This window comes from Prunus persica, chromosome G1, assembly GCF_000346465.2.
Source record: "Prunus persica cultivar Lovell chromosome G1, Prunus_persica_NCBIv2, whole genome shotgun sequence".
NCBI classification, from domain to species: domain Eukaryota; kingdom Viridiplantae; phylum Streptophyta; class Magnoliopsida; order Rosales; family Rosaceae; genus Prunus; species Prunus persica.
In genome coordinates, this window is record NC_034009.1 from 24,039,090 (window position 1) to 24,059,366 (window position 20,277).

The 20,277-nt window shown below is 38.0% G+C and overlaps 3 protein-coding genes across 4 annotated transcripts in view; 2 read left to right on the top strand and 1 right to left on the bottom strand.

Annotated features, from left to right (window-relative positions):
- LOC109946526 (sulfite oxidase-like) overlaps positions 1-5,358 on the top strand; it is an 8,744-nt gene extending 3,386 nt beyond the window's left edge. Inside the window, exons 5-12 of one of the 2 annotated variants that reach the window (XM_020554676.1) lie at positions 2,897-2,978; positions 3,079-3,197; positions 3,274-3,369; positions 3,483-3,593; positions 3,694-3,795; positions 3,922-3,969; positions 4,184-4,399; positions 4,468-5,358. In XM_020554676.1, the coding sequence (XP_020410265.1) occupies positions 2,897-2,978; positions 3,079-3,197; positions 3,274-3,369; positions 3,483-3,593; positions 3,694-3,795; positions 3,922-3,969; positions 4,184-4,399; positions 4,468-4,584 (891 nt within the window). In that variant the 3' untranslated portion in view covers positions 4,585-5,358. Of the gene's footprint in view, positions 1-2,896; positions 2,979-3,078; positions 3,198-3,273; positions 3,370-3,482; positions 3,594-3,693; positions 3,796-3,921; positions 3,970-4,183 lie in introns of both variants that reach the window. The other variant, XM_020554677.1, reaches the window with a different exon arrangement.
- LOC18788139 (probable arabinosyltransferase ARAD1) lies at positions 5,049-8,137 on the bottom strand. Its single transcript, XM_007227396.2, has 4 exons — positions 7,577-8,137; positions 6,579-6,875; positions 6,383-6,478; positions 5,049-5,814 (listed from the first exon to the last, which is right to left on the bottom strand). Exons 1-4 carry the CDS (start codon positions 8,078-8,080, stop codon positions 5,389-5,391), a joined length of 1,323 nt encoding a protein of 440 aa, XP_007227458.2. The 5' UTR covers positions 8,081-8,137; the 3' UTR covers positions 5,049-5,388.
- Positions 10,937-19,076, top strand: LOC18793799 (endoplasmic reticulum metallopeptidase 1). Its single transcript, XM_007225239.2, has 21 exons — positions 10,937-11,347; positions 11,549-11,634; positions 11,742-11,843; positions 12,133-12,239; positions 12,345-12,445; positions 12,594-12,681; positions 12,803-12,891; positions 13,258-13,397; positions 13,499-13,664; positions 13,785-13,920; positions 14,117-14,213; positions 14,689-14,818; positions 15,291-15,350; positions 15,488-15,606; positions 15,755-15,879; positions 16,151-16,375; positions 17,151-17,311; positions 18,085-18,248; positions 18,380-18,462; positions 18,566-18,651; positions 18,788-19,076. The coding sequence occupies exons 1-21, from the start codon at positions 11,135-11,137 to the stop codon at positions 18,929-18,931; spliced, it is 2,622 nt and encodes an 873-aa protein (XP_007225301.1). The 5' UTR covers positions 10,937-11,134; the 3' UTR covers positions 18,932-19,076.

A 20,277-nucleotide genomic window follows, 5' to 3' on the forward strand; every position in this document is an offset into this window, starting at 1 on the left:
CAGAAAAGTGAAGTCACCGCCAAATTCAAGTTATTTATCAATATGTGCTACTCAAGTTGACAAGAAATCACTATACTTCAGTCTGACAATAGAGGAGAGAACGTCAAACCATGACCTGCATACTTTTTTAAGTCAACATGGAATTGTTCATCAAACCACATGTGCGTATACACCACAATAGAATGGCATCGCAGAGTGTAAGAATCGTCATCTCTTGGAGGTTGTTCGTGCCTCTTTATTTGAGGCATGTATGCCTCATTATTTTTTGGGGGAGGCTTTTTGTTCTGCTGCTTACCTCATTAATAGAACACCATCCAGCACTCTTCAGTATCAAACTCCATTTCAGACATTGACCACTCTTCTCACCACTCCATCCACAACAAATCTCGAACCACGTCTTTTTGGTTGTGTTGCTTACGTTCAGGTGTATCCACATCAGCGTGGCAAGCTTGATCTGTTTGCATTGCGTTGTGTCTTTGTGGGCTATGCTGACACTCAAAAGGGCTATAAGTGTTTCCATCCTCCCACTCAAACCATGCATGTTACCGCAGATGTGACTTTCTACAAGAGTGAGTTCTATCACTCAGGGGGAGTTTCTGAGCATCCTCTGCAGGGGGAGAGCTCTATCTTTGCAGAAGATACTCAGAGCATCCAAATTCAACAAACTGTTTTAGAGCAGTCAGTGTCCGAGCAACCAGCTACAGTAGTACAACAAGATCAAGAGTTACTGGAAACTCCATATGATGGTTCAGATAATTTCCCTCCTACTACAGTACCATCACCAATCATCCAATCAGGTCCTGAAGATTCCGCGCAGGTAACTGAGCATTTAAACTCCAACTTAAGCACTTTACATGAGTCGAGTCATACAGGAAACACAGGTTATCAGTTACCTATTCGTACCACTAGAGGGATTCCTAGACAACAGTATGACCCGGACCCAAAAACAAAAGTTAAATACCCTATTGCTAATCATGTGTCCCTACATAGGTTGTCTTCGTCATGTGCATCATTTGTATGTCAATTATCCACTGTATCTATTCCAAGTAATGTGCAGGAAGCTCTGAAAGATCCCAAGTGGACTCAAGCGATGAATGATGAAATAGAGGCCCTCCAGAAGAATTCCACTTGGAAGATGACTATCCTTCCCAAAGGGAAGAGAACAGTGGGTTGTAGATGGATATATACAGTAAAGTTCAAGGCAGATGGCACCATTGAACGATACAAAGCAAGACTGGTGGCGAAAGGTTATACTCAGACTTATGGGATTGACTATGGGGAGACATTTGCCCCTGTAGCCAAGATAAACACAATTCGGGTACTTCTTTCTCTGGCAGCAAACCTAAACTGGCCATTACACCAGTTTGATGTCAAAAATGCCTTCCTGCACGGCGACCTAGAAGAAGAAGTCTATATGGATTCCCCTCCAGGATGCAAGATGGGGCCCAATACTAGCAACATGGTGTGTAAACTGAGAAAGTCTCTTTATGGCTTGAAGCAGTCACCCAGAGCATGGTTTGGAAAGTTCAGCAAATCAATGAAGGATTTTGGATACAAGCAAAGTAACTCAGATCATACTCTTTTCCTGAAACATAAGAAAGGTAAAGTCACTGCCCTTATTGTATATGTTGATGACATGGTAGTTACCGGGAATGACCCAATAGAAAAGGCAGCATTGCAGCACCACTTGGCAAGTGAGTTTGAAATGAAAGATCTTGGTGCTCTGAAGTATTTCCTAGGCATCGAAGTGGCTCGTTCAGAACAAGGAATATTTCTATCACAACGGAAATATATCCTTGACATTTTGACTGACACTGGAATGTTAGCCAGCAAACCAGCAGATACGCCAATGGAGTTGAATCATCAGCTTGGTGAATATCCTGATCAAGTCCCCACCAACAAAGAAAGATATCAACGCCTTGTGGGTAAGTTAATCTATCTAGGACACACTAGACCTGATATAGCATATGCTGTAAGTGTGGTGAGTCAGTTCATGCATGCACCAAGTGAAGCCCACATGGATGCGGTAAACCGAATTTTGAGATACTTGAAGTCATCTCCTGGAAGAGGATTGATGTTCGCACGACATGGTCATCTAGATGTTGAGGGTCACACTGATGCAGACTGGGCGGGCTCTGTTACTGACAGGCGATCTACGTCGGGATACTTTACCTTTGTAGGAGGCAATCTAGTATCTTGGCGAAGTAAAAAACAGAAAGTAGTGTCAAGATCAAGTGCTGAAGCAGAATATCGAGGTATGGCACACGGAGTATGTGAGCTACTCTGGATAAGGAATTTGTTGGAGGAATTGGGGTTCAAACCTAAACATGCCATGCAACTGAATTGTGACAACAAAGCTGCAATAGACATTGCACATAATCCAGTGCAACATGATAGAACCAAGCATGTTGAAGTTGACAGACATTTCATCAAGGAGAAGCTCGAGGCAAAGATCATTAAGGTATCATTTGTTAAATCCGAAGATCAACTTGCAGATGTCCTTACCAAAGCAGTCACAGGCAGGGTATTTCACAGCTCACTTAGCAAGTTGGGCATTGATGACATATATGCTCCAACTTGAGGGGGAGTGTCAATGAGCTGTACATTCCTAATTAGTCTAAGTCAACTATTTGATTATGCAAGATTATAGGAACATAATTACTTTCCTAGAATAGTTTCCTAGGCTCTGTATATATAACCTTCCTATTTGTTATATATTAAGAAGAATGAAGTATTATTTTTTACCAATCTGATATGTTTGGCTTTACTGAGTTGGTTAGACAAGGCATTTCCATCTTTGCCCACCCCCTCAGATTAATGCATTATTGTGGGGAAGACTGTATATTTTAGTTACAGCTCCATCGTAATTTGATTCGGTTCGTTTCAAGCTAACCAGTGTGCAGGTAATAGAAGGACTGCAATGAGCAAAGTAAAAGCAGTGAAAGGTGTTGGCTGGGATGTTTCTGCCATTGGAAATGGTTAATTTGCTACTATGCTTATTAATTTCCGTCACATATAAATTGCACGTAGAAAAGTAAAATTAAACTTTTATCATTTTTGTTTTATGTTTCCTTTCAGCTATTTGGGGTGGGGCCAAACTTGCTGATGTTCTTGAACTTGTGGGGATCTCTAAGTTAACATCAGTGTCCCCATTAGGAGGAAAGCATGTTGAGTTCGTAAGTGTTGACATGTGCAAGGTGAGCTTCAGTTTTGTACTACACGTTCTTCTCTTTACTTGGGAATGTTTTATATTGAATGATGACTGTCTTTTAGGAGGAAAAAGGAGGACCGTACAAGGGATCAATTCCGTTAATTCAGGCAACAAACTCAGATGCTGAGGTTTTACTTGCATATGAGATGAATGGAGAGGTAAATAAACAGCTGGTGTAGTTTTCAGATCAGATTTCTTCTAATTGCTTCTTATAGTTGTGAGGTAAAAGTATGTGTCCACGTTCTCGCTGACCTATTTTACCATGCCAAAGCCTCTAAACAGGGATCACGGGTATCCTCTTCGCGTAATTGTTCCTGGTGTTATAGGTGCTCGTTCTGTTAAATGGCTGAGTTCCATCAATATAATTGAAAATGAGTGTCAGGTTAGTTTTTACTGATCTTACTAATCGTGTCGCATTATCTGTTCTTGTATTATATGACTCTTACAATGGATAGAATAATTGAGTTATTATAGTGGAACAGGGATTCTTTATGCAAAGGGACTACAAAATGTTTCCTCCTACTGTGAACTGGGAAAATATTGATTGGTCAACCCGGAGGCCTCAAATGGATTTTCCTGTTCAGGTATTTCTATCGATAATCAATAGCTTTGAGCTCGTTGCGCATAGTTCTTGTTTATTTAGATATATGTACCTTCACTGACATGATTTTCAATGAACTCATGAACATTGTCTTTGATGGATTCTGCAGTCTGTTATTTGTTCTTTGGAGGAAGAAAATACAGTGAAGCCTGGAAAGGTATGTCATCTGTTTAAGCACAGTTTTCATTAAGCACAATGGGAATAGGGCCAACTTTGCAAGTAGTCATGAGTTGCAAACTCCAATTTGAAAGTCATTATGTTGTGTCACACAGCATTGCACTATTGACTTACATTACAAGTCACCAACACAACATTTGGTCAACTATGAAAAGCTTCTCCACCTCCTTACATAATCATCAATTTCTTTGCAGATAGTAGTTCATGGATATGCAGCATCTGGAGGTGGGCGGGGGATCGAAAGAGTAGATGTATCTTTTGATGGTGGCAAGACATGGGTGGAAGCAATCAGATACCAAAAGAGTGGAATTCCATATGTTGCAGATGATACAAGTAGTGACAAGTGGGCATGGGTGCTATTTAAGGCTGAGGCAGATGTCTCTCACACTACTGAAATTTTCACTAAAGCTGTAAGTAATCGTCACTATGTTGTCACTTAACGGTTATAAATCTTAAACATTCAAATCTTGTTGAACAGGTTGATATATCTGCGAACGTCCAACCCGAAAATGTGGAGGTCATCTGGAACCTGAGAGGAATTCTCAACACTTCCTGGCACAGGGTCCATATTCACGTCCAACACCCTGATTTGTGATTCCATATGCGCATCACGCATTCTTTGAGGGTTGTTTGGTGTCATCTAACCAAAGCCAAGGCAACCACTTCCACTGTGTGTGCAATTGAAGCACCAGGAAAGCCTTCCACAAACAGGGGCAACTTAAAGTCCGCCTCGCTGCTTCGTTACTACTCCGACGTGTTTGTGCATAGTGATGCAAAAATTCTTTGTAAGGATATGTAAGATTCAGACTGATGTATCAATCAGAGTGTTGTCTAGAATAAGCAATTCGAGTTTGTATAGAAAATTTTCTATCTGCCACCATATGCTGCTGGCCACAGCTATACATAAACATCAATTTGAATAACCTAATTAGCAGCCACATTCTTGGGAAGGGGCTATCAATTGGATTAGCCTTAGTGACTATACAAGCTTAAATTCTTTTACATGGGCAACCTCAAAATATCCTAATGTAATTACAATGAAAACGAGAAACCACCAAATTCCAATGTGAAAAGCCGTATGGTATTGCATTATTAAGAACTCAGGAATTGTAGGACAAATGGGTAATCGGATCATCATCACAAGAAATTACCCCTTACAGTATGTCATTTGATACGACACTGAACAAGGGGAAAACTATACTCAATTGACACTAAAAAAGTGAGAGAGTCAAAGAATAGACAAGCCGTAAGCTGCAAAAAGCGCTATTGAACCTCTAAAACATTACCCTGCAAAATCTGGGTGTTGTGATACCTATGGTATTTCTTTACCCCTTAAGGGTTGTCACTATGATGGGAAAAAAAAAGATCATGAATATACAACAAACGTATGCTCCTGAAATCACTTTCTTCTCCGCCACCAGTCTGGGATTTTCAACCTCCGGTTTCTATGTATAGCAAGTTTGACTGCAGGAAGCTTGTGCTTCACCTGTCTCCATAGCATATTGACTGCATCCTCTTTCTCTGGGGGGTAATGAAATTCAAAATGGTGGGAAATAGAATTAAGTTGCCTCCACATTTCAATCCATCTGTCCTTTGGAAATTTCCGGAGCTGATCAACCATGTAACCAGGTTCCAAAGCCTCTTTGAATGAGAAGAATAGTGAGAATTTGGTGTAGTCAATTTCATCCTCAAACGGGAGCTCAATTTCATCACTCACAATGACAGGAACGCAGTGGCTCACAATAGCATCAAATAGGCGACAAGACGAAGGAGTGTCTCCAGCAGGATGCAGACAGAACTTTGATGAACGCATCCGTTGCGAAGACTAGTATAACAGAAAGAAAAAAAAAAAGAGATACACAAAAAGTTGTACTTAATAATATATGATTTATTACTCAAACTTGAGATGGCTGACTACAAAAACCTCCTATGCAAGGGAAAATTATCCTTCTGAAGGAAAATCCAGATGACAGAAACTTGCCTGTCTTCTTCAATTGAGAGTGAAACATACCAACTAAGAGCATATATTAGAAATCTATCTGCTTGTTGTCCCTCGAATGATTAGTCTCCCCGACATTTTTTCTTTAATAGAATGAAACTAAGATACTGTGGATTGCCGCACTGTATGTAATTTGAGTTTACTCATGAAAAAGATGCATGCATATATTTAGATAGAAATTACAAGTAGAGAATATTAGAAGTGGCACTCATGGATGATTCTGAGACACCATAAAAGTTTTGAGAAGATGGCTAAAGATCATTAAGAAATTAAAATGACACTGAGGATGACTGTAATCATTTCCAGTGACTAATGTGTAAAATCCATACTTTCCAGGACCAAGATATGCACACAACAATAAAATTTATGGACCACTATAAGACTCCATACATACCGCTTTTATGTTATCTCCTGTTGCAACACTTCGCTCATAGTGAACATCATCATAACCAGCTAAAATTTTTGCCAGTTTAACACGGACAATGCCTTCCTGCATATAACAAGACCAAAGGTAATCAATTATAGCTCAGAGTAGAAGGTTTTAAGACAGGATGCATCTTTTATTTCAAACAACTCTTAAACTAACATACATCTTTCCTGAATGTCCTGCCCTGGAAGAAAAGAAGTGTAGTGCGGGACTCATATGGATTTGAATGATTATCATCTGTAAAGGAATCCACAACATGTACATACGGGGAGACCACATCTTTGCTCAGATTTGACATGACATGAGGGTACCGGCCAAAATCTACAACAATCTGAATTGATGCATTGATCTGTGGTCTAAGAAATCTGAAAGCATTGGGATGTGTCAAAGGGATAACATGGTCTCTGCCTCCGGATCTTTGCCAATACTTGGATTCCCCCAAGATTTTCAATACATCTATCTGAAATCAGAAGAAACTCAAAGTTTAGTCATAACAAAAATATGAAAGTCCACAAGAAAAAAGGACATTTGGAAACAATACTACGACCTTCACGACAGTGATTTTGAAAATTGGAAAACATTGGAGGCATGACTTATAACTTGGACAGCTGGTTGACAAAAACCAAGTAAAGATAAAAACAGTTGATGGTAAAACAAAGTATCAATCTACGGAAAGGCTCAAGAATGAACAAAGCAGCACTGCAATTAGTGAAACCATCATCCAATTCCTCTCTAAATACCAACTAACTTTGCAAAAACCGTACTAAATTTTCTTGTAAAGTGTGTCACTAATCAAACTGAATGACAGCGAAAGGTGTTTAAGTTTCAATTAACATACAAGTCCCAAGCCTCGAATTCAATATGCCAGCCACGGAAGAAAATCCCAGTTTTTCATATCTTATCTGTATTCAGAAAACCACATAATTCTCATTTTTCAGCAGAAGACTCTGTTTAGTTTCCTATAAAGATAAAACACAGAATCGAAACTGTCATTTCCAAATATGTATACAGAAGGGAAAATGAGACAAGCAAGCTCAATCGAAGGCATCCAATTCACTGCTTTCGACGACCCAATTCGACACAAAATTATCAAAGTTCTCCATAACAAGCGACCAATATTCACAGATAAAGAACGCCAGCAATCGAAACCTAATTAATTACCTGCAATTGGTGATCAATCTCAGTAGCCGGGTCGGTCATGTGGTGCCCGTGAGTATTGAAACTCAAGGAAGAGAAAAACGGCACGAAGAACGCATCGGCCAATTCCGGATCAGAAACCCTAACGGCCGCTCTCCCATCACCGCCATCGCCGTCGAACAGAAGCGAGCCCATCATCCAGTACTCAACACTGTGCTGCCTTTTGAGCCCAGAGTTCCTGGGCCACGTGGGCCAGGTCCGGGCCGTGACCGGAGCCTGCTCCGTGCTCTTCCGGTTCAGCATGCCGACGTTGAACCGGCGCGGGAGATCGTACATGTAGACTTTGAGAGGCGGGCCGGTTGCACGAGGGGGCTGTGCACCTGGCGGTGGCGACGGCAGAAGAGGGAGGAAGTAGGATCGTATATCGACAGTGCCGATGAAGATTGAGTAGGTGATGAGGAGTATGAGGATAGCGAAGACGAGAGCGAATGCGGCTTTTCCGTACATTTTCTGAGATCTGTTTGACATAGAGAGAGACAGACTAAAACTTAACTATCCGTTAGATTTGGTTAAGGAGGCAAAAAAACAAATTGGAGAATAAAAAAGGATTTTGGCCGCAAATGACTCACTAGTGTAGTGATTTAGAGTATTTACTCTTTTAGGTAAGGTTCTGGATTCGAGTCCTAGTATTCGTGTAGTGTATATAAATTTAGTGTGTTATTGCCCCTCTCAATAGGAAAAGTTATTAAAAAAAAGGCTTTGGGCCTTGCTTCAAGGATTGGTAATCCACAAAAGCCTTCTTGTCTTTAGTTCTTTATTTTTATTTGTTAATTTATAAATCATTTTTATCTTCATCTTTGGTGGAACAAAAAAGAAAAAAGAAAAAGGTAAAGTATACTTATTTGTGATCAACACTCGACCAATCAACTTTAGCTTAAAAATAATAATGCGCATCACACATCAATTGTATTGTTGTGACAAGTTCCATAAATAAAAGTAATGAGCACCAAAATGAGTCAAGTTGACATGCTTTTAATGATAAAAGAAGTGAGAAAATGAATGTGTACATCAACATGCTTCAAACACACATGGTGCATCCACTAGTAACCATCGTCTCTAACTTTGTTTTGTAGATTTGACATAGTTTGGAAAAGGAAATCAGATAATGCATATGTTCCAAACAAGATATGAAATCATTTATCATGTGAATGAACAATTGATAGTTAGTAGTTACACACGCAAAAAGAAAAATGTTTGGGCCTACTTTAACACGTCTAGCTTAACACGGAAAAAGCCAAGAATAAAGCCACAGGACTCAAGCAGTCTGGGCCTTGCAAGATAAACAGAAGGCAGAGCCCAAAAAATCCAACAAGCCCAGCCTAGCCCAGGATGTGACGAAACCAAACGACAAAAAACTTGGGCTACAAAAAAGAAGAAAGGGGAAAATCAGCCCATGGCTCAAACTCAAAACTAGGCTTGGCATAATAAAAAAGGGAATAGACCCACGTGATGTTCTCTGGCTTAGAAAGACTCAACAATTTTAACTATCACAAAGAGGTGATGGGGAATTAATTAAAAGCAGGTCAGTGGCAAAAAGACTTCTCTGAATGTCTGCCATCAGAAGATCAAATCCCTTTTATATATTTGGGAATATTATTTCTACTCCAAAGAGGGTGATCCTTCCAAGAGATAAGTAGACTATGATTCTAAAAAAGAGATAAGCAGGAGGACAGAGAGTTGTTCAAACTGGAAAATCAAACTAACCATTACGGTTTGAGCTCTCACAAGGGGCAGTTGGAATTAAAGAAGGGTTAGGTTCTCTTTTAGGAAAAACAGGGAAGTAATCTTGAGAACTGACTACTGAGAGCTTATCTGCCATAATTGATAAAAACTCCTTTTTCGTTGTATTTAAAAATGAAAAGATCTTTTGGGAATTTTGCCGCCCATTATTTAAAAAAGAAAAAAAGAAACCCTACTCAAAAAGAATTTCTTATAAATATAAGAGGGAGTGAAGAGGGCAAAGGACACTCATTTTCAACAAATCAATCAAATAATCAAAAATCAACCAAAGGCAAAAAACTCAAAATGATAACTTGATCACTGAGAACCTTCAAACAAATTGGAGCAACCAAAAGCTCATTTGAGCCACAATAAGCTAGCTATAGATCAAACTTCCAAAGTTCAGACTTAGAGAAATAAGTCATTCAAAACGAGACTTCTCTCGTTACAAATTTGGTTCAGCAAAAGCCAAGACAAGCAGAGTTTGAGTTTTCACAAATATGAAAACCTCAACAAATTTTACAGTGCAGTTCCAGTTTATTAAGTCCTTAAGTCCAGCCACTTCTGCCCTTTCAGACTAAAGAAGCCGCAGTTCTGCCCGCTCAAAAGCCTCCCAAGGCTTGAAGTAAATTAAAGCTCTGCCAAAATTGAACTTTGGTATCGATTTACAGCTAAAGCTAAGCAGTTGAAGTTGTTAACAACTCATTCCAGCATAAATATACTCAATCCAGCCCGGATTAGAAGTTTCTACTCAGGTAGAAATGGAATTCCATCCTTTTTTTGTCTTTCTAGAGTTGATTTTTTCCTTTTTAATTCTGTAGAAGGCAGTTCTGCCTAAAACAATCAACTTTATTATCATCTATTATGGCCAGAACTACCAATTTTATACTGTGATAAATTATAAAGTCCTCACCAGTCTGAGGTAGGAAAAGAACTTACTTGGGAGATATTCCTCACCCAAATTCACAATCGCTTGTTTAGAAATCAGTAACTTGGGCCCGAGTTATCTGTTTCAAAGAAGTCTATTAGGATTTTTATTGCTAGTAGTGGCACGCTTGCACACCAAAGAAAGTTGGCTTGTTGACCAGTCAACGATTTTCAAGGCAATGATGAATTTTGCCCTTCCATCACAGGAATAAAAATAAAACGGGTGAACAAAAAGTAGAAAAGTAGAAATAGACATAATGGCATCGGTCCCCTCAACTTTCAAGCATAGTATGTGGATAACACATATTAGGTGATGTGGGAGCACGTATGGCTATTGGGCTCAACATGTGAAGCTTTGCTCTAATACCATGAAGAAAGTTGAAATTTCATCCAAAAACTAATCAAAAATGCTCAACCCTTTATAAATTCAGACTAAAACGACATATTGAGAATAAAATTGTTTCTAATAAAAACGCTTATAACTAGAAAATTTTCCTATTAAAACATTCTCAAATTAGCCTAATAATATGACACAATTGAAATAAGCCCAAAACGTCCCAAAACCCATGATAAATAAACCCTAGTCTAACGCAGCTCATATTAAAAGGCCTATCACTTTGACCGACAGAGCAGCCCAATTTAACAAATTTACATCACATGCTTCGCACGCTAAGGAGCCAAAGACAAAACGAATCACAACGATCACAAACGTCCCGTAGCGGGAGGTGGTTGGGAAATTTCTTACGCATTTCTCCACTCTCGCCGACCTCACTGTCTCTCACAAAACAAAACCCACAGCATCTTCTTCACCACATTCGCAAACCCACCTTTATTGGCCTCGTTCCTTGTCTTTAGGTTTTGAGAGGGATCGAGAAAATGGCGTTGAGGTTCAGCTCCGGCGACGTCTCCGGGTTCAAGTTCTTGCTCATTCTGGCGGTGACGTACGGCCTCATTGCGATGCTGGTCGACTCTATTATCCACATGCGCTTCATTAAGCCGCTCGAGATCGACGCTCCTCTCGATCACTTCTCGGAAGCTAGAGCCGTCGAGCATGTTCGAGTATTGGCCCAAGAAATCGATGGCCGCCAAGTGAGCTCGCTCGCTGTTCAATAGCCTCACTATTTTTTTCTTCCTTCCTTTTGTTTTTGGAGTCCAAATTAAAAACCTTTATTTTGGATTTTTCTGTGTGTTGATTTGAATTCGCTAGTGTAATTTGTACTGGAGAGATTGGTTACCATTTTTGTTTCTGGGTCGAGTTACTTATTAGCAATTTCGTACGGTTTTTGATAGGAAGGGCGCCCTGGTTTAAGGGAAGCTGCACAGTATATTACAGCTCAATTGGAAATGATAAAAGAGCGAGCTGGGTCCAATTTTAGGTCTGTATGTGGATTTTTCTTTTCTGACGTAATGATTAGTTTCTAGGAATTTATTATTTATCTGTTTTTTATTACTGACAATGATGCCTAAATTTTGATATTTGCAGAATTGAGATAGAAGAGACCGTTGTTAATGGCACCTTTAATATGATGTTTTTGGGCCATAGCATATCTCTTGGGTACCGAAACCACACAAATATTGTAATGAGGTACTATACACATTTCTGATAGCTTATTTATTGAAATTTTGGTTGTTTCAATCAATTAAACTTTTCGTTTGCTGCCTTTATTTTCTGTACTTACTGTCTAGTTATATTTGAATACACTGCTGGTCCTATTTTTGGTATTTTTTATTGCCATAATTATAGTTTATATGTATCTTATGAGTAATGTAGAATTGATGTTTTGTTACAAAAAAGAAAAGAATGTAGCATTGATGTTTTCATCATGCTGCAGTCTAGAGAATGTCACGGCACATTAAGTTTTATTTAATGGCAGGATATCATCCGAAGATTCACAAGACTCTGACCCGTCAGTTTTGGTAAATGGTCATTTTGACAGTCCACTTGGTTCCCCAGGTGCTGGTGATTGTGGTTCGTGTGTAGGTGGGTAGAAAGAAAATCTTACCTGATTGGAGATACTATAATCATCATGTCTTGCATGTTCATATAATTTACTTATTTATTTATTTATTTTCTATTCCTTCGCAGCATCAATGCTGGAAATAGCAAGACTTATTGTGGATTCTGGATGGATACCTCCTCGGCCTGTGCTTCTTCTTTTTAATGGGGCAGAAGAGCTTTTTATGTTGGTAATTTGTCTTAACAATGGTTTTTTTGTCTGGGAGCAAAATCTTGCATCATCTGTTACTATTCAAAATTTAGTTGTTTGATAATTCATATAGTATGGACCTTCTGATGCATTTAAGCTCATTAGAGGTGTTTTTCTATGCTACTTAGGGTTCTCACGGCTTCATGAAGACACATAAATGGCGTGACACTATTGGGGCTTTTATAAACGTGGAAGCATCAGGGACAGGCGGTCCTGGTAGGATATCATCGCCCATTAATATTATTTTCTGGAATACATTTGAAATTGTCATCTTTAGTTTGTAGTATCCTTTGTTGATTTATGTACTCTTGATAATTTTTATTTATTTATTTTTCAGATTTAGTTTGTCAATCAGGACCCGGTTCTTGGCCCTCTCAGGTCTATGCTCAATCAGCAATATATCCTATGGCACATAGTGCAGCTCAGGTTAATGGTTTGCCTTTCATAGAGTACTAAATATTAATTTCATTTCGACGAGGGTAGCTCATTTGGGCTTGCTCTTTCATTTGATATCTTACGATCTTGTGTTTCATATACATTTACTATTTTGCAGCTGGTAAATAAATCAGTTAAATTTCTTTTTAACTGAAATTTCATATTAAGAATGGGAATGGTGAAGAGTGATGCTTTTACACTCTTGATTGTACTCGTAATTACATTATGATTTTCTATTAGCTTTAGAATTTTTAAATGATAACACTAATTCAAGATAGTATGTAGTCTTTTTTATTTTGCCTGCCTTCTCATTTCATTAGCTGACTTACTTCTGAATGATTTATGTGCCATCTGCAGGATGTTTTTCCTATTATTCCTGGAGATACAGATTTTCGGATATTTTCTCAAGATTACGGTGACATTCCTGGCTTGGATATTATCTTTCTCCTTGGTGGTTATTTTTACCATACATCCTATGATACAATGGAGAGACTATTGTATGCATTACATCTGCTATTTTGGTACAGATTTACTTAATTTGAATTTTCAAATCACTTCGTCCCTAAGCACTTCCTCTGATACATTCCAATGCCTCCAGACCTGGAAGTATGCAAGCACGCGGAGAGAATTTGTTTAGCATAATTAAGGCCTTCACCAAGTCTTCTAAGCTACAAATAACACACGAAAGAGAGTCTAATATATCTACTGCCAATCAGTATGAGGAAGGACATGCTGTTTTCTTTGATTATTTAACTTTGTTTATGGTATGCTACAAAGCTCATGATTTGTGTCTTTCATGACACTGTTGATTTGACATATATATACTCTTGGCTGATGTATGATATTGCTTGTCCTCTCTTTCTCTCTCTTGATGAATATTGCAGATATACTATACACGGAAGGTAGCTATGCTACTTCACAGTATTCCTATTGCTATCTTCCTAGCTGCGCCAGTTTTCTCAAAAAAGCAGACTCCTGGTCTCCTTTCTTGGTTTTCTACTTTCTGTGATTTTGCGAAAGGTAAATCAGCCGCTTCTTATGTAAATGCATTCATGCAACCTTGTTCCTTTGATCAGGGTCCCAGTTTCTGCACCCGAAGGTTCTGGTTCTCTACTCACGGGGTAGAGTTAATTATTTTACTTAGACACTTCTTATAAAAAAATTTGGTATTTGTCAAGAATTTCCAACATTGTTGTCCGATTTGTCAATTTTTCAGGACTGATATTCCATGCTACTGGGATTTTTCTGGCAATTGTTTTTCCAATAATCTTTTCCATTCTGAGATTGCTGTTCACTAGTCATGCAATGCACTGGTGGGTTCATTTTGTTGAGTTGTATGCTTATAAATTATAGTCCTATTATCTGTAGAAATAGCATTGTGCTTTTTAATAAGGATATTCTCATGAGTCTAGCTGATATGAATTAGAGATTTTTTTCAAAAATATTTTCAGTAGTATTTCATTACGTTCATTGACCAGACACTTTATTTCAGCAGTTAAGCCTCTTATAGTTGATGAAAGAGCTGCCCCTTTTAGTTTCTATGGTTTATAGTGGCTAATAATGGCTATTGATAAGGTCATGCCCGTCTCTATTGAATTAGTATGTCATGCTTTATTGAAGTTCTAGATCATATTTATTCATAAATGAAGTTGAAATGTAAAATTTCTAGTCGACAAGATATAATTCTAGCTCCTACAAAACAATGTATGCAAGCTCTTGAAAAGTATCATTTTAAGTTGGAGCTTTATACCTTGGCAACTGTCACTGAAATTTTGGATTAAAATGCAGGTTTGCTCATCCATATTTGGCTTACTTGATGTTCGTTCCCTGCTCTCTTGTTGGTATGTTGATTCCCAGAATTATTTGGAATAGCTTTCCCCTCTCTCAAGATGCATCAGGTCTCAAGTCTTTAAAGGAGGTACAGTTATGCACCAGATGAGAACACGTTATCTTTTTTTTCCCCAAAATATACATGGCCTTAGTTTGAAGTTTAAACATAGGAGTGGCCTCAATATATGTTTACACTTTTATAGATGAACATGAAAGCACCATTTGCCAATAGAAGACTCAAGAGGGACAAGTATGGAGAAATATAAATTTTTGCATGTTTTGGTTGAAAAATTACAGATTTCTTTCGATCTCATTGGTTGCCTTCTCTGTTATGTAAAAAATCTCATTGGTTGTATTGTATTCATGTATGTCAAAAAAGATTTTGCAACTATGACCTATAAGTATTTTGCATGCACTTATTCCACCTTAAAAAATTCCTTTTGGTGGCATCATGTTTCTGTTTTAGTTTGCAGACCTATATTGTCTAATGTCTATAGATATTTCAATAATCCCAGTATGTTTAGGTAGCAAATAGATTATCATATGCATGAATCTTGCAGGCTTTATCTGATGAAGCGAGGTTCTGGGGAGCATTTGGATTATACGCTATGTTAACTTTGGTAAGCGGCATGGTTACTTTTTTCATCAGATAGTTTTCACTTAACAATTGTCATGATATGAATCATGAACTTAAGATGCGTAACTTATATTTGTTTAATTAAATTTGAGATCGCTAAAACTACTTTAGTGAACGCAGGCTTACCTTTTTGCTGGGCTCAGTGGAGGCTTCTTGACTTTTTCGCTGTCCGCTTCTATGCTACCTGGATGGGTTTCGTACTGCTTATCCATCAAATCATTTGGTCGCCAATCACTCAGGTACTGGTTTAAACTGTTTTGCTTATAAGTTATAATGTAATTGGTATGTTTGTGTTTCCTTTCTTATAGTTGTCACTTTTAGTCCTGTTCTCACAGTTTCTGAGAAGGAATTACAGTTCTTTAACATAATTTTTAAAATTTCTCTCAGGTCAACATTGTTTTACATGTTACCTATACTTCCATGCCTTGCATACTCTGTATATTTTGGTGGATTTCTTATACAATTTATGGTTGAAAAGATGGGTATGATGGGTGCTTTGCCACCTCCATATGGTTAGTGCTTTGAACTTTCTATCTTTACAGCTGCTATGTGTTACCTTTGCATCTAAAGTCATTATATCATTCAAGTCAGTTTTCTGTGCTGGAATTAATATAAGGTCTTCATTTTTTCTCATAATTGGGATATTCAGTTTTGTATGAATGTTATGTGCTTGCAATAGAACAAGATTTTCTAAAGCTTTTAATAATGCTGTAAAATATTTTGAATTCCCAGTATTCAAAAATTCAGAAAAGCATTGTTTAATCATCAGAAATTTTCTTGCAGGTTTTTTTGTTCCTGACGTTGTAATGGCAGCAATAATTGGAGTTGTGACTGGTTGGTGTGTAGGCCCTCTGATACCTATTTGCGGTCGCTGGTTAGCTAGGTCGTCCATTTTGCAAGTTTTGCTGCATCTTAGTGTGCTAGGCTTGGCTCTGTCATCACAGTTCTTTCCATATAGTGCAGACGCACCTAAGAGGGTTGTTTTCCAGCATTCGTTTCTTACTGCAGGTATTCAAGCTAGCAAAAGTAAATCTTTGAAATGAGAGGCATGCTATCCAAATATTTTTTTTTTTGGTCTTTTGTTCAAGTATGATTCCAAAATCCTTCTAAAATCTGATGGTTAAAATAGATCAAGCAGGCTATTGTTTTTAAAATGATTGCAAATCCGTTCAACTAATATTTTGCCATCGTATTTGTTAGAATGTGAGCATCCAACCCAAAACCAATTGGCAATGGATGAAGAGACCTGTAATCATTTAAACTATTTTGCAAGGCTTTAACTCCCCAATGTGAGAATTCACACTCTCACCACATCCCCTCACGTGTGGCGTCACTCAAGCCGTTGTGGACAGCATATATGGGGCGACGTGGGAGCATGTGTGGCCTTTGGTTCCAACTCTAAATTAATCTTCATTTTGTATTTTAATATTTACAGTCTTACCTAAGCTTTAAATTACAAGTACAGTAGTATATTCAGGTACATAGTCTATTGTAAATAGATCTTGCCAAACAATGCATATGAGGAGAAGTTCAGAACACGTTTGAAGGGTGTGTTGAGATAACCATAGAAAAGGTCTCTTGCATGTACTTTATTTACTTTAAGACTAGGAATCCTTTTGTGCTTTCCTTTTGTTTCCTTGGGCTGTACATAATTTCCTCTAGGTGAGAAGAATAGACATCCAGAAATTCTCTATCTTCCATTACTGTTTCTTTATATTTCTTTGTGCATTTCTTTTTATTGGGGTTTTCCTAGTTTGTCAATAGTTTTTCTTCTGTATGACAGATGCAAATCAGATTGTGGACTCCAGCTATGAGTTTTCGGTGTTAGATTCCAATTCTTTACGTTTTCTTTTCAAACATGCACCTGACGTGGCAAAGGAATTGCACATTAATTCAGAGTCATCTTTTGAAACTGCAAAGACATCTCACCGAGAGAATTGGATGGTATGTTAGTTTGTAATGATTTTATGCCAATTTATGATTAAACATGCCCTTCTGTGACTCTTTCAAACTCTAACGTGCTTGTCCTTGAGATTGGATCACTCATCCTTGGGTATTAGACATGGTCCTTGTGTCCTGTAGTTAATCATTTTCTCTCTGTCTATAATTACATGAATGATCTTCTTCACTTAAGTAAATCTCACCAAAGCTGTGTCTATATTGTTTCTCCTGCATTTGTGGGCTTCTCTCCAAAAACTAACACTTGTGTTCTAAATCTAAGGGTTCATTTGGAAGGAGAGTTTAAAGAGGGATTTGGCTTTGGCTTTTTAATGTAAATTGCTTAGTCCTACGTTGAAATATTGATTTCTTTCTTTTTTGGTCGTATATTAATTTTTTATGTTCATATGCATTTGATTATTTAGGAAAAATGAAGGATTTCAAATACTCAATAAAAAATTGTCATTTCAAATCTACCCCTTTTCATCATATTTTATTAAGATAAGAAATTAGTACTTCTAAAGTTCAATTAAGCAATTTACACAAAAAATTCAAAACAGACCCTGGATATAATCAAGATTGAAGAACAACCTTTCTCTTAGTCCTTATCACTTGAGTTATGTTGGCTAAGTAATACTCGAGCTTGTTAGTTTGAGTGGAAGATGCTGTTTATATGTTCAACATGGATAAGTTGTTTGCATTAATTGTTCAACATTAAATTGAAACATGGGAACCATGGATGAAAAAATAATGTGAGGGCGTTTTGTGCATATATGCAGGGACTTTTTCCTGTGTCTTTTTTGTTCTCAAGAAGTTTGAAGTTCCCTGCCAGAAGTGATGGTATGTTGAAGCAGTACAGGCAGTTTCCCCATCTGTCCACTTATGAGCCACATACAGTTTTTAGTGGGGGATCGAGAAGAATATACTTGGAACTGTCTTTAGGGTGAGTAGAACAAAATGCCGGCACATGACCTTCAAATTGGATACAGAAAAAGGCTTTCTATACGGTTTTCTAGATTAATTGTTTAAATTCAGTTGTAAGTTCTAAAGCTTTTTGTGCTACCTTCCTGTCAGTTCCTTAGAGGAGGTTTGGGTTTCGGTCCTCAACATAACCGGTCCTTTATCTAGTTGGTCATTTGCAGATAATACACTTCCAGGTATTATGAGAAATGATTTGTTTGTGTTTTATGATAGATGCTCTAAATACATTTTGGTTTTACTTTGTCACATGGTACTCTTATGCTTGAGAAATTGGTACAGCTACTGAGACAGCTGATGGAGGTCCACCATCGTACATATGCCGACTTAGCGGAGCCAGCCCTGAGAATTGGACCTTCTGGTTAGAGGTATAAAGCTCTTGACTTAGCCTGTGTTTATTTGGTTTCAGATTTTCATATGTCAAAGCTCTCTCTCTCTCTCTCTCTCTCTCTTTCTCTCTCTCTCTCTCTTCATGGCTTAATTTTGTTTCTGTGAATATTGCAGGCTAGCAGTTCGGAAGATTTGAAGGTGGAAGTTGCTGTCGTAGACCAATATATGGTTGATGAAGCGAAACAGCTGAAAGGCCTTTTCCCGGAGTGGGTGGATGTCGTTGCTTATTCTGGCTTTTTGTCTAGTTATATCTTCTAGGTTTTCTTTGACCCGCCGGCAGAGGTGGTTTTGCATCTGTGACAGCAAAGAATTATAACAAAATTGTGGGAGTGCATGCATCGATTTAGGAAGAATTCTATTTGAACTTATTTAATAAAAGCAATAGTTTTAGTTTTCATATTCATCTTTCATTTTGCTTTTGCTTTTGGAAAGCCCAGCCTGTTTGATAAACTATGAGAAAATCACTTATTGTTAAAAATTGTTGTGAGAGAAAGTTATAAGGGAAAGCAGCTAATGAGGTGTTTTTATTTTTTGATTATGCGGGAATCAGTTTCGAAGAGGCGCCGACTTTAATGATTATGCGGGAATCATTATTTGATCATGCGGAAATCAATACCAATACTATTAACAAAAAGTTTACTAAACGTCAAACTGTTTTCTCTAACAGCAAATTTGACGGTGATTATTATCACAGCATAGCAATGTCAAACTGACCCTTACTAATTTCAACCAACCCACCACCCCACTCTCTTCCTCTTCCTCCCTCTCATTCTCCTTCTCATGTACTTTGTGGTAGTGAAATTGAACGTATATATAAAGCAGTCCAAATCAATGGGAGTTGGATTGTTTCTTTGTTTGTAGTAGTAAATTTCAACAGTCCTGATCTCTTGGACTACAGGGGTCCAAGATATTTGTGGTCACTCACCGTTGGATGTAAATTCAACGGTTCACTCACTCTTGCACTCCTTTTAAGAAACTTTTTTGAACCATTGGATTAATATCCAACGGTGGGTGACCACAATCTCTTGGACTCCTGTTGTCCAAAAGATCGGGACGGTAAATTTTAATCCCTCAAATATTCATTTTGTAATATAATTCTTTTTACGATGTGCTCAAAACCACAGAGAAAAAGCAAAAAGAAAAGAGAAGAAAGTTTCGCATGTACAACAAAATAAATTAAACCACAAATTAGTGCTACAAGTTAGTAAAAGATAACATATTACAAGCACACATTAGATAGATAGCAGGCATTCCGATATCGCCAAGGATTAGGAACAACCCAAAAGAAACAGTGAACGAGCTTTGCCCCAATTCTTTCCGGATTTCAGACATGATCTAACATCTCTATCTTCTAAGTTGTAGACATTAACTCTACCCAAACGATTTGGTTTTTTCGTCTCGCACTACATTCTCTTGTGAAGTAAATTGAGTTTTCTTTGAATTCTTGAAAATCTAAAGTGGATACTGCCATTGCCCTGCCTTGCTGATAGAATGCTACCCTTGTCCCTTTGAGGCTATGATAAATCACCACGACGACAAAGTTGTTGTTGAGTTGTCTTGCCGATCTTCAACTTAGGCTTGACGATGGTGATACTGTTTTCGTG

Bases quoted from the DNA above. Each gene is read 5' to 3' on its own strand.
- LOC18788139 (XM_007227396.2), bottom strand. From the start codon at position 8,080: ATGTCAAACAGATCTCAGAAAATGTACGGAAAAGCCGCATTCGCTCTC. The intron at 6,876-7,576 runs GTAATTAATTAG...TTCTGATTTCAG, and splicing joins AGATTGATCACCAATTGCAG to ATAGATGTATTGAAAATCTT. The intron at 6,479-6,578 runs GTATGTTAGTTT...TGTTATATGCAG, and splicing joins GCAGGACATTCAGGAAAGAT to GAAGGCATTGTCCGTGTTAA.
- LOC18793799 (XM_007225239.2), top strand. From the start codon at position 11,135: ATGGCGTTGAGGTTCAGCTCCGGCGACGTCTCCGGGTTCAAGTTCTTG. The intron at 13,921-14,116 runs GTAAATCAGCCG...TCAATTTTTCAG, and splicing joins TTTCTGTGATTTTGCGAAAG to GACTGATATTCCATGCTACT. The intron at 14,819-15,290 runs GTACAGTTATGC...TGAATCTTGCAG, and splicing joins GTCTCAAGTCTTTAAAGGAG to GCTTTATCTGATGAAGCGAG.